The sequence below is a fragment of the Bidens hawaiensis genome, unplaced genomic scaffold (assembly GCF_021521415.1).
Source record: "Bidens hawaiensis isolate Kalapana, Puna unplaced genomic scaffold, B.hawaiensis_p1.1 tig00021185_1, whole genome shotgun sequence".
NCBI lineage: Eukaryota > Viridiplantae > Streptophyta > Magnoliopsida > Asterales > Asteraceae > Bidens > Bidens hawaiensis.
Window position 1 is genome coordinate 28695 of NW_027493278.1, and position 14269 is coordinate 42963.

Below are 14269 nucleotides of genomic sequence, written 5' to 3' on the forward strand. Positions count from 1 at the left end.
CTAACTAAGTATGATCGAGTAATTTTCAGCGAAAGAATGAAAACTCATCATAAACCGCCCCGGTCACTTTCAGTCATCTGGTTAATGGCTATCCTCATATTCTACAAGTAGAAATAAGGACCAAACATATCCTAAGACATGTCCTTCAAACTGAGGCAACTGACATAGTTCTAAGCGATAGTGACGGTTTTTTTTTTTTAATAAAAAACACAAAGCATGGTTACTCGGGATTGATCATCCCATTCAGCTCAACAAGATTTTGAAATCTAGTTTTGTCAAACGCTTTCGTGAATAAGTCAGCGAAATTATCTAACGTATCAACCTTTTCGAGCTCAATCAGCTTCTTCTCAGCACAATCCCGTATAAAATGATGACGTATGTCAATATGTTTAGTTTTACTGTGCTTCACGGGATTGTTAGTTACTGAGATAGCAGCTGTGTTATCAATGCAAATAGGAGTAAGTGAGAAATTCAGACCATAGTCGCGCAACTGTTGTTGAATCCAAAGAACCTGGGAGCAGCAGTTGGATGCTGCCATGTATTCTGCTTCACAGGTTGAAATTGCGACTGAAGTCTGCTTCTTGCATTGCCACGACACCAATCTGCCACCAAGAAACTGACATCCACCAGTTGTAGACTTCCGACTCTGATCGCACCCTCCATAATCAGAATCTGTGTAAGCGACTAGCTCCAAGTCTCCTCCTCTCGGGTACCACAACCCCAACTTCGGTTTGCCCTTGAGATAACGCAGTATCCTCTTCGCACCCTTCAAATGAGATTCTTTTGGGTTTGCCTGAAAGCGTGCACAAAGACAAACAGCAAACATTATATCAGGCCTAGAAGCAGTTAAGTACATTAAAGAACCTATAATAGCCCGATATTGGGTTGGGTCCACGTCTGCATCGTTATCTGAATCAGCACCCAATTTGTGATTGACGCAGACTGGAGTTTCATATGGAGTGCTGTCCTCTATCTTGAAGCGTTTGAGAACATCATGGACATACTTCGTCTGATGAATGAACATCCCGTCTTTCTTCTGATCAACCTGCAATCCTAAAAAGAAAGTTAGTTCACCCATAGCACTCATTTCAAATCTCTTCTTCATGACGGCCTCAAACTCCTGACACATGATGACCTTTGATGCAGCAAAGATAATGTCATCCACGTAGACTTGCACCAGCAGAAAGTCGCTTCCCTTTCTCTTGAAGAACAACGTGCTATCAATCTTACCTCTTTCAAACTCATTCTCAAGCAAGTAATCGGATAACGTTGAGTACCAGGCACGAGGTGCCTGATGTAGTCCATACAGCGCTTTACTTAGCTTGTACACGTGATCGGGAAAGTCAGGGTCAGGAAAACCCGGAGGTTGCTCAACATACACAACCTCGTCGACTTTACCGTTTAGGAACGCGCTCTTCACATCCAACTGAAAAACTTTCATCTCCTTATGAGCAGCAAATGCCAAAAACAGCCGAATGGCTTCCAATCTTGCCACAGGAGCAAATACTTCATTGTAATCAATCCCCTCTTGTTGATTAAAGCCTTTAACAACCAGCCTCGCCTTATTCCTGATAAAAACCCCTTTCTCATCTCTCTTACATTTGAAGACCCATTTAGTGCCTATCGCATGTACATTCTTCGGTTTTTCAACCAGATTCCATACTTCCATTTTCTTAAACTGAGCTAACTCTTCTTGCATGGCTTCGACCCACGAGCTGTCCTTAAGAGCCATTTGATAGTTCTTTGGTTCAATCTGGCTGATGAAGCAGGTGTACAAGCATTCGTTGATAATGCCCGTGTCTTTAATGCTTGTGTAAACACAGGTGTGCTCATTCACGCTTTTTCTTGTTTGTACACCGGCGGACAGATCACCTATCACATTCTCCAACGGGTGATTTTTGTGAATTCTCGTAGTCGGAACCGAACTGACATTTAGATTATCTTCCAAGTTCGAAGATAGCTCATCCATGGTTGATTGATGTTGAGAGTGAAACGGATTGATGAATTCCTCTTCAGTAGAGGCAGCAGGGGTATTGACAGCATTTGACGAGGAAGGCTGACATTCATCATACTGTGGTCTTTGCACCAAAGTGTCTTCCTCATCGCATATCATCTTCGTAGCAATTCGTTCCTCATCTTCTGCAAAATCCAAATAAGGCATGTTAAAAGATTTAAAAAGTCTATCATAGTCAAAAACCCCAGCGGGTCCCGTGCTTGGTTTTGGTGATTTGTAACTTGTGATATCAGTGTTACACACCACCTCAACCTTGCTGGTCGATGTATTAAAGACCCGTCTGTTGGGAGTCCCAACAACGTATCCGACTAAGATTCCTTCGTCGGCAACTTCACCAAATTTTGAATTGGTCTTTAATATCGAACACGGGGACCCGAATGGTTCAAGACCACTCAAGTTGGGCTTTCTCCCATGCATTAGTTCATAACAGGTTTTATTTAATCTTTTAACAGTTAACACTCTATTAAGGATATAACAGGCTGTTGCAACGGCTTCAGCCCAGAACACCACGGGAAGTTTCGAATCAGCCAGCATGGTCCTGGCTCCTTCAATCAAAGTCCTGTTCTTCCTCTCAGCCACTCCATTTTGTTGCGGAGTGTACGGTGCGCTGTATTGGTGTTCAATCCCCTTCTGTAGGCAGAAGATCTCCATCTGATAGTTCTTGAACTCAGTCCCATTGTCACTCCTGATGTATTTAACTTTTTTTCCCATAATGTTCTCAACTTTGGTAATCAAATTTATTACCATCTGAACAGTTTCATCCTTCGACTTCAGGAAATATACCCACGAGTATCGAGAAAAATCATCAGTAATCACCAAGCAGTACGATGTTCCTCCTAGACTTTTTACATTCACGGGACCGAAGAGATCCATGTGAAGTAATTCTAGGGTACTGACAATTGAATTGACCTTCTTGGTGAGATGGGATTTCTTGTGTTGCTTTCCCTTCTTGCATGATAAGCATTTGTCTTCGAAGTTGAAATTCTTCAAGGGAACCCCCAACACAAGCCCATTTTTGACAAGGTAGTTCATCTTACGAAGATGAATGTGCCTCATTCTCCTATGCCATAATTCGGACTCTGATTCAGTCGCTTTCGACAAAAGACATGATTCTTCAGTGGCCATTTCAGTAGACCTCATATCCATGATATACGTATTCTTCACTCTCGGAGCCTTCATAACAATCCAGTCCTCTGGTATCTTAAAACCAGGATACAACACTATCGCCTCATTCTTCGTGAAATGCACGGTATAATCCTTATCACAGATCTGCGAAACACTCAGCAGATTGTGCTTCAGTTCTTCAACAAAGTTAACTTTCTCTAGCGTCATCTTCCCGTTAGTCACAGTCCCAATTCCTGTGATCTTTCCACCGCTCTCTCCTGCGAAACTCACTCTTCCTCCTTGAACATGTTTCAAGTCGTGCAACAATTTCTTGTTACCCGTCATGTGCCGGGAACAGCCGCTATCCACAACCCATTGATTGTTGGCAGCCCTGTTCAACTGTTCCTGCACGATTAAATCAGATGATTAAAATCTAGGGACCCAAGACCTCTTGGTCTTGGGTCGATACATCCCGTACCTTGGCTGTCCAAAGTTAGTATCATTATAATTTCTGTGAGTCCTAATAGGATACCATCTTGTGGATTGTCTATGAGGCCACTCAACCCATCTTGAATTAAATGAATTATTACTTATGGTTTGGTTGTTTGCAGTGAAAAACTGAGATCTATTTCTTTGAAAACCTGGATTAGACCAATTTCTGAATTTTGATGGGTTTTCATTTTTACCATTAAATCGATTACCGTTAGCTCTTTTCTCAGATTTTGAAGACCTCACTCCTCTGAATTTCTGCTTCAGAGGGCAATCAGCAACAAGGTGTCCTAATTGATTACATCTGAAACAACTCCTGTGTTCAACTTTCTTATCAAAAGTTGTCTTAGATGTTGAGGCAGTATTACTGCCCATTTGTCTCACATAAGGTGGGACATACGAGTTTAGTGGAGGCTTCTTTTCAGGTGTTTTATTTTTCTCTCCACTTTTTGGTAATACTTCCTCTTGTTTTGTGTCACACGACTCAGAAGACTTGTCCGAGTTAGATGAGACAGGACTCGGAGCAGAAATTTTAACACTTGCAACAGGCTTACTAACTTCTGGTTTTTTAGCAGTAACTGGAACTGGAACTGTCTGACCATAGTCAACATCGACAGATTTCTGATTACTAGGGTCATAAGTGTAATTATGATTGAAAGGTGGTGGAACTTCATGATAACCAATTCCTCCCCTTTTTGGAGACCCTTGATCACTAACAAGGTGATCAAGTATAGCGGAGGAATTTCTGAATTGTTCAAGTTTCCTGTTAAGTTCCACCACTTTTACCTGGTGATCAGCTATCTGTTTTTCCCTCTCAGCTATTAGTTTGGTTTTCTCTTCTAGAACTTCATAGCTAAGATCAATCATGTTAATTTTTTCAGCAAGCTTTGCTTTAAGACTTTTAATATATGTTTCACTAGCTTTAATTTTTACTTAGTAACTATTTTCTCTAGCTTTAGTGAAATGATGATCTTCTTTTAAAGTTTTATATTGCGCATCCAAACTAATAAACTGATCAGTTAGAGTTGTCAGTTGTTCAGACAGAAGTTCACACTTAGTACAAGGGAGTTCGGTACTTACCTCGGAGAGCTGGTCTGCTACATCTGCCATGTACGCTTCATTTTCGCCAGTTCCCTTCTCACTATCTGCATTTTCGATGTTTGCCAAGTTGGCCTGTTCAAATACTTCTTCAACATGCAGATTCCAGTTGTACTCTTCATTCTGTCTGGAAATCATGGCACTATAGTCATTACCACTCCCACTTTGCTGTGTAGATCTATTCTGACTGCGTTCTACACGTTCATTCTTGCATTTTTTTGCAAAGTGGCCATTCTGCTGACAGTTGTAGCAGCGAACCTTAGACTTATCAAACCCTGGCCTCTCACCGACAAACTTCCTGCCAGTCTTCTTCATGAACCTCTTCACCCTTCTGACAATCATAGCCATCTGCCACTGCAGATCCATCTCCTCCAGATCATCAGCATCGATCTGGTCATAGTCTTCATCCAAAACTGCAGGATCAACGATCTTACCCTGAATGTAGTTCTCATACGAAGCAATAAAAGATGCATAGAGAGCAAACTGCTGTTCAGCAGATTTGACACTCATGGGCATCTTCTAGTAGTTGTTGTTTGAAACCCTTGGGGAATAACTACTCTGGTCGCTTGAGGTTGAGAAGTATTTGACCCTCCAGCTACATAGCACACATCACCGTTCATATTGAGAGAAACATGTCCCTCATGTGTTGAGCTCGCGCCTGACTCTCCCTTAGAGTAATAAGCAGATGATTCCGTTTTCGAACTTGATCCGGAGTTAACCTTTGCCCCATACATACCCAGATCTTGAACCTGATCGGTAGGTGTCTCCTTTCGTACCATGTTCAGTTCAAACGTTCTCAGCTTGTTAACTGCTGTCTCAAGGTCATAGTCAGCAAAGTCTTTACTTCTCTCATCAACACAATATACATCTCCCATTTTGGTGGGAGAGCATCAAGAAGCTTCTCAACAATCTCATCTTCTTTGTATGCAATTGAATAGTTGCTGAGTTCAGTCATCAGATGATAATATCTGGTGATGATATCATCAAGTGATTCGTTTTTTAGATACTTGAAGACCGAGAATTGGGTTTTTAGAAGTTTAATCTTCGAAGCACGAATTCCCACATTGCCCTCAAAACGGTTTTCAAGAGCTTCCCAAAGCTCTCTAGCAGTCCTATACTTTCGGAAGGTGTGAAGTATCTCTTGTGGAAGAGCCATTGTAATTGCTGCATGAGCTTTACTTTCTGCCTCATACATCTTCTTCTCTTCATCTTCCATTTCTTTGTACTTCTTGATCTGATCACGACCTTCATACTCAGTAGTAGGTGGAATGTAACCATCTTGTATACACACCCACATCTTGGCATCTTGATACTTGACATATTGTTCAAAACGATCTTTCCACGCTACATAATCCGTTTTCTTAAGCATCTTGGGTGCCTTTGTAGCTGAACCTGCTTCTATTTCCATCTTTACTAGTTCAGTAATGTTTATCGAAGACATCTTTCTCTAAACTCAAAGAAATCCGAAAATAAAAATTTTATTTTCAAACAGCACTGTTGGCGAAGTTGTGGATAACTTCGCTTAAAGCTTAACTTCGCGTGAATTTGTAACGTCGCTCACTTTCTTAAATTCGCTGGATTGGCGTACTTGAGAATAACTTCGCTTAAGTTGAGCGAACTTGGGAGGTAGGCGAAGTTGAGGGTAACTTCGCTTAAGATAAGCGAACTTGAAGAGGTAGGCGAAGTTGTGGATAACTTCGCTTAACCTTATATCTTCGCCGAAACCCTACTTACAGTGACGGCAACTTCGCCTGATGAACACGAACTTTCTGCAGATTAGATTTCTGGGTTTTTCGAGGTGTGTGAAGGTGTTATGGGTTGTTTTTGAAGGTAGGGGGTGAGTAGGACACAAAAACTCAGAAAACTCGTCCCGCGAATAGTCGAACGGAACGATTTCTATACCCGTGTGATAATCCCGAACCACAAAATCGAGCAAACGCTCTGATACCAATTGTAGGTTCCTAGCCGGATCTACACGAGATATCACGTACTACGCAGGTGCGGAATCCCTACGTAAGACGTTACGAGTATAGAAAACAATACGATTAACACACGATAATCAAACACGTTGTATACCAACCTTAAACACGTGATACGAAGATCACTTGATTACAGACTCTCTCTGACTCGAATACACGAAAACTGTAAAACTGAATTCATTATTAATAAGCCGTAACAGATGGCTTATATAATCACGACAACTTCGCCTGGCATGTTCAGGCGAAGTTGTCACTAACTTCGCTTGTCTAACAAGTTCGCCCATATCAGCGAACTTGTTAGCAACTTCGCTTATACAAAACATAAAATATTACAAACGCAATTACAGACACTAGACACTGAACTACTGACATTATGCACCAACATCTGTAACTCTGGGAAAACAACTTACACCGGCAGTGTTGTAATACCCGAGGTAGATTTGTTGAAGGCTTGTTATGTTTCCAAATTCCGGCGATATAGTTCTGATGGTGGTGGTGGCAGCTGTGGTGGTTGGTGGCTGTCAGTGGCGGTGGTGGTTGGTCGTTGTCAGCAGGGAAGAGGGGTGGTGGTTGGATGGAGATGGATGGTGAAATATATAATAAATGAAAATTTGATTTTATCCCTTGAACTTTGAAAAATGACACTTTTTACCCCAAACACTGACGAAGTCAGTGTCTCGTTACTCCGAGAGTGCTAGAAGAAAATACGTTAAAAGTTATGAGTGTTGGAGAACATTTCGTAAATTGGAAGTGCTATCTACCAATGAGTCAAAGTTGGGAGTATTTAAAACCAAAATCCGTTTATATAAATTGTTAATTTGGAACTGTTTACGGAAAATTAAATAATTGATTATGGTTTACATTGGATATCTAGATAATGGTTTTTGTGGAATTGATTAGGGATTTAGGGTTTGCGTGTAAATCGTATTTGAATATGGATTAAAGGTTGAAATTTGAATTGATTATGGATTTATAGTTCAAAATTTTGTTTCCTCTAAAATTAAGGAACTTGGAAGATGAAAAAACAGTCTTGTTAACAATCTTTTTAAATGAGAATTACAAAAAAAATGATGATATCAGCCCAAACAGTTAGAAGATGTTTTTATAAAATGAAACTTATAAAGACGGTTTGTGCAATCAAGCTTGCAAAGATCAAAGAGGTGAAATCTATTAGGTATGTGCTTAAATTTATTTATTATCGTGTTTCGTTTACATTGTATGCAACTCGATAAAAAAATTGAACGTTACCCCTAATTTTTGTTCTAGATCCGCCACTGAATGGACCGTAGTTAGGAAAATTTTAGTAGATTGTGAAACACCGTGATTTTATTTCATAAACTGTGATACAAGCCACTTTATGTGTACAAAGGTTTTACAGGGATAAACCTTAATTTACAAAATATGTTCCTTTATTCCGATGATAAGCCACTTATTTAAGCTGGAAGGCCCACATGCATCAATCCTATGTCTTTTAACAAGTTACGTGAGGCATGTTTAAAAACATTTGACCATCAGGAAATACTGGAATGACACATTTTTACAGTTACAACATTAAGATGTTTTTAGATCCGTCTGCTTACAAATTACCGAAAGGTACTTGTCACTCGAGACTGTGGTCATATTATTTATTAGCTAACACATGTCCGTTTATTAACATGTAAATAGCCCATTAGGCAAACCTTGTATACAAAACCCAACAATACTAGTAGTAACCATCATGTAGGTTTACAGAGACTTTATCAATGTGACGTAATTAAAACCTTTTGAAATTATTTTTAAAGCATTTGAACTATCTGTCATGAGTTTAATAAGTTTGAAAATTATCATAACAGTATTGAAAACCAGTTACAGGAGATATAAAAGAAACAAATTGTAAAGTTACGCACTTACGACTGATATACAGAGTGATACCATTGTTTGAATTACACATCATTTTATTTTCATGTTTATAGAGCGTCTAAGTTTTCAAGAAAATAGATGAATTTGCCCAAGAGGTTGCATTAAAGCTCATTATTGGCTTGATGTTTTTAAGTAAAAGAGGAAGGCGTTAAAAGGCGGTAATCTTAGGCAGTGCTCAAATCAAGTCTACTCGTGTATGCATTGCAGTAGCTAGAATACAAGCGTAGCTCATATGCCGCCTTTTGTTCTTAGATGTGGTATTAGTTTGCAAGGATTTTGTGATTATGTTCATGCATAAGTCAATTTTTTTCTCTCTTATATATAATTCTCGAGGACAAGAATCTTTAGAGGGGAGAGTATTGTTACGTGTTAAATAGTAAAAGGAGATTAGTTGTAAATGTAGTTAAGTGAGCAGACGGTTAAATGTGTAACTTGTAACCCTTACCCGTTTAAGTAGACGAATTATTGATCATCAACTGATTGAGTAAACTTCTTCTCTCTAGTTCTTCTATCTCTTAATCGATTATAATGACTTAATTTGAACCATAACATATAATCATTTTTTTTTCGTGATGGATGCTATTGAAAGAGTAAAGACCAAGAACATTTAAAGTGGATGACGTGGGACTGGAATACAATATCTTTAATTGAAAAAAAAATTTGTGTTTACATTTGTTCGTTTTTACATTTTACCAATATTGGACGATCAATAAAATTTGGTGGGTCTCATGAACGCTCACGTAGACACCCTTTTACGGAAAATTGTAAATTTAGAAGAAAGAAATGTTGTCAATTTTAATTTGACAGATACTCAATAAAGAAGATAAATGAAATTGAGTAAGATAATAAACAACCAATCAATCGCATGCATTTGTGAAAACTCACAATTTATTTAGTTACGGAGTATTAGCCAACACTACAAGCTTTTTCCATATATAACTAGACATGGTCTAAAATAACGTTTAGTTACACCTCACCTTTTGTATACACGAAAAGCACTATTATATCTACAACCAAATTATTTATTAACCACCATGCACCGCTATCATTATCATTTTTTAATTTAGTAAACAAAAAACTTTTATTTTGAGGTGGGGGTATTTTTGTCATATGTATTTTATTTTTGTGTCTTTTGGTACCTATAAGCAGTATTGTAAAAATCGCTAGTCGCTAGTCGGGCGGTTGGGTGAGAACTAACAATTAGTCGGTATTTATTGAGATTAATCGGACTATTATGTATAAATTTCAGTTTTATACATACACACACAATTTATATGTAATTTTCAGTATAATACATACACAAACATATTTTGGCTGGATTATCTCTTGAAACCGTTAGTTTTTGCTTGAATCTCGCTCGGAACCGTCGATTTTGGTCGGAATCTTGCTGGAAACCGCTGATTTTGGTCGGAATCTTGCCGGAAACCGCGAATTTTGGCCGGATTTGACCGTTGACCGATTAATTGACCGACTAGCCCAAAATTAATCTGTGAAATAGACTAGCGATTAATCGAGAATTATTCGGATTGAGATTTTTGCAACACTGCCTATAAGTAATATTCGTTGTATTTTCATACCGACGGGAGAAAAAAACAAAAAAACAAAATTCTTGATTTGATGTTTTTAGCCGTTTAGGGAGTAGGATGAAAACTTAAATGTTCTTAAGAATTAAGATACGAACACATAAAGGAATAATGCCTTTTTTCTGGTAATATTCTTTAAAAAAGAACAAAATATATAACCATCCTAATGAAAGGGAAGAAAATTCATTCACGCCTAAAAATTATAGCCTTTGAGTGAACAAATCAAAGTATACTAATAAGATGATAGATCAATCAACTAGAATTAAACTAAAAAACTGAATAAAACAAAAAGGAAAAGCCTAACAAATAATAAAGAAAAAAATAAATATAAATATATAAAAACATTATATAAGGTTGAATTTGAATTCCCTACTTGTGTAACACTTCATTTCTATTATCATCCCAAATCCTCTCTAGTTCACCGATGGCCCAAGTTGTTTTTCTCCTGTTTCTACTTGCCCTCATATGTCACTTGCCCTTCTCGTTTCCTAAACCCGAAATGCGTGATCCCAGTTCCAGAAATGTTGAAAGACCACTAAGACTGCCCGTTCTTGGCGAGTCACATGCGTCTATTCATGATCTGGCTCATGATGCTGGATATGTTAAGATTAAGCACAGTATAGGCGCAAGGTACGTTTTTTTTTGTTATCATTGTTACACACCCTATTTTGTTAAACTGAAAGTACTCGTTGCGAAGCGGAGAATGGTTACTCTTATTTTTTCATTTTTTTAGATGATGATTTCGATTATACAAATCCATATTAATAAGCATTCAGAAACGTTTACTACATAATTATACCATAAGTAGTAATACAACCAAAAATACTGAACTGTTGTTTATTTAAAGTTCCAACCTAGATGTATAAATCTGATCGTATTAACGTCATTTACACAACATGCAGACCCTACCATAGCATTGCTATTGGTGGGATGTACTGAGTACGATGATGATGACACAACATGCAGAAAATGTTAAAAACAGATATAAAATAAAACAATAACACTAATTTAATATTTTAATTATGTTTGCACTTTGCAGGATGATTTACTATTTTTTTCAATCAAGAAACAGTAAGGATGATCCCGTGTGTATATGGCTGAACGGAGGACCGGGTGCTAGCGCTGCATTAGCAGTTTTGAAGGAAAATGGTCCATTCGATTTAACCAAACATTTTTCTCTGGTCTGGAATGACTATGGCTGGGACAAGGTCCGTTACTTTACACATTTTATTATTTGAAGTATCTGTATTGAATAAATATGTAACAATAATATTTCAATTTCAAATTGGTATGTATGACAGGTTTGCAATATTATATACGTTGACCAACCTACTGGAACGGGTTTCAGTTACAGCTCTAGTAAAAAAGATATTCGACGTGATGAAAAGGGCGTGAGTGAAGATCTATATGACTTCTTACAGGTTTGCAAACTTATAATTAATTAGAATTATAAACATCATCATCATCATTATTATTATTATTAAGCTTATTTGTAATAAATACTGATACTTATGTTATTATTATTAGGATAGGTTAATATTTATGTTGGGTAACATAAACACACGGCTACAGACACATATATCCAACGGTTGTGTTTGGCGCCTAACAGTTAAAATGGTTACATTAGGCATTTACCCACCAAAATTATGTATAAACCAGACATGATGGTGTATGATAATATACATACCAAGATCATTTGATCCTTTATCAATAAAATCACCATTTACAACGTTGTTTAACTGCGTTCCTTTCTTTTTCTGCACGTTTTCGATATACTCTTCGATTATCATTTTAGTTTTAATCAAATTATACCCAAACAAATTCACTACTAGAAAATGAGGCATTTTTCTACGACAAATATCATAGGAAATTTGTTGGAAAACCTACTTTCTAACAATTTTCCAACAAAAAGGTTACGTTGGAAAAAACACATGCTTGAAAATCATTTCAACCGTTTCAAACAATTTTCTAACAAAATTGCTACAAAAATATGTTCTTCCAAACTTCCTACAAATTTCCTACAAAAATGTTTGCTACAACATTCCACCGAAAATCCAACAAAAGTATTAATTTTTAAAAAAATCAAATATGATAAATTCCAAAAAAAATCTGTTAAATATAATTTTTATTGGATTTTGTTGGAAAGTTATCAACAATTTTCCAACGAATAATCGTGTTGTCGCTATGTTAATATATGAATTTGTAACTCTTATGAGATTTTCAGTTACACTAACGGATTATGATTATTTAAATAGGGAATTGCAATAGGCAATGGACTCACTAAGCCTGGAATCCAGTTTTTACCAGTTACTGATTATGCTCTTCAGAATAAACTAATTAACCAACAAGATTACAACAGAATAAATAACATGATGGTGCCTGGGTGTGAAAAGGCAGTAAATCAATGCGGTAATGAACTTTATATTATTTGTTTTTTTCATTTCAATCATTTGTTCATTACATTTTATTCGTAGGGACAAATGGACATAAAATATGCGCTGATGCCTGGCGTCTATGTCTAAAGATAGTTTTAAAGATTGAGAACATTAGCCATACTTGTGTAAGCACTCTAGCATCTTACAATCCTGCAACCATGATTAACATCTGAACCAGTGGTGGATCCATAAACTTTGCTTAGGGGGGGGGGGATCGGTAAAAGTCCCGTGTATTGTCCTCTATTACAAACAAAATGTGGCTAAAACGTCACTTTATGTATCGATCTTTCTTTCTTTCTTTCTTTCTGGAAAGTCATGACCACGAAGGAAAATTATCCAAATTAGCAAAACGAAATTTGAAGATGGTGCTTTCGTTTCACAAACCTTTCCATAGCACCAAATATAGAACCCAGAAGCTGATTTTAAACCAAGGCAATAAGAAATTTAGATGAACATGCCGCTAGTGCAAAAATTGAATTGGGCACGGAACCATTTATCGGTGGACTTTGAAAGATTATCATTATTATTATTATTATTATTATTATTGATAAAATAGGCTTTTAAATTAGCTTTAGGAGGAAAGAGTAGACGACTTCTGTGGCCAATGAATAAAACTCAAGGGGATCTTTAATATTAGATCTATTTTTGCAAGAAATATATATAGAAACTCATGAAATATACATAAAAACTTGAGGTTGAGTGGGGGCTAACGCCCCCCCCCCCCCCTGACAATCAAGTCAATCTGTCACTGATTTGAACTGAATATAATTTTGTGTTATGTGACAGAGTTTTGATATTAGGAGGCAATCTTGTCATGTAACATTTGAAGTCCAAGAATTCTTGAATAAGGCATATGTGAAAAAAATATTAGGGGTGCCGCGGGATTTAAAGTTTTTTCAATTGAGTAATGTGGTGTTTGACACAATGAAGGAAGACAAAATGAGAAACCTTGAAGTTGGCCTCCCGGAACTTCTGGAGAATGGTATTAAGATGCTTGTATATGCGGGAGAATATGATCTTCTTTGTAACTGGCTTGGTGAGATTCTTAATTCTTTCATGCTGAGTTCAAAAAATGAAAAAATGAATAATGTTTATCTGAATATACAGGGAGCTATAGATGGGTCAAGGCCATGAAATGGTCGGGTCAACCGGGATTTGAAGCAGCAAGGGTTGTCAAATTTATGGTAGACGGGCAAGAAGCCGGAGAGCTAAAGAAGCATGGTCCACTAACTTTCCTGAAGGTTCGTGCGTGTCTATGTGTGCGTGTTTGATAAGCTTTCTTGGTTTCAAAATTTACTTTTTGTGTCAAACAGGTCCATGATGCTGGACATCAGGTTCCAATGGATCAACCAAAGGCTTCATTGCATATGTTAAAGGTGTGGATAGATGGAAAACTTAAGTAAAAAAGAGAATGTTTTCGTTGTGTAAAGACAGATCTACACACAAAATATTATATATTTATGTCGTTTTAGAATCTGTCATCGCACTTGAGCTATATAAGCAAAGTAATTTTGATTAACTGAAGCTACTGTTTACCCAAGACTAACCAAATTAACGTTATGTCGAGTCAAGTCATATTAACGAGTCATGTCATAAATTGCCATCTCTATTACGTGGTAGATAATTATCAGGTATATATTCAGTGATAACAATTGCTATAACATAACT

The 14269-nt window shown here is 37.3% G+C and overlaps 1 protein-coding gene across 1 annotated transcript; it reads left to right on the forward strand.

Moving 5' to 3' along the window:
- Positions 1–10665: 10665 nt before the first annotated feature.
- On the forward strand, positions 10666–14004 carry LOC143562963 (serine carboxypeptidase-like 49). The gene is made up of 8 exons (XM_077050622.1): positions 10666–10796; positions 11206–11374; positions 11468–11587; positions 12422–12562; positions 13388–13450; positions 13532–13637; positions 13709–13842; positions 13915–14004. Exons 1-8 carry the CDS (start codon positions 10666–10668, stop codon positions 14002–14004), a joined length of 954 nt encoding a protein of 317 aa, XP_076906737.1.
- Positions 14005–14269: the final 265 nt, after the last annotated feature.

Excerpts from the sequence above, each read along its gene's own strand:
- LOC143562963 (XM_077050622.1), top strand. The coding sequence starts at position 10,666 with ATGCGTGATCCCAGTTCCAGAAATGTTGAAAGACCACTAAGACTGCCC. Across the intron at positions 12,563-13,387 it reads TGCCTGGGTGTGAAAAGGCA|AGTTTTGATATTAGGAGGCA; the intron begins GTAAATCAATGC and ends GTTATGTGACAG. Across the intron at positions 13,638-13,708 it reads TCTTCTTTGTAACTGGCTTG|GGAGCTATAGATGGGTCAAG; the intron begins GTGAGATTCTTA and ends CTGAATATACAG.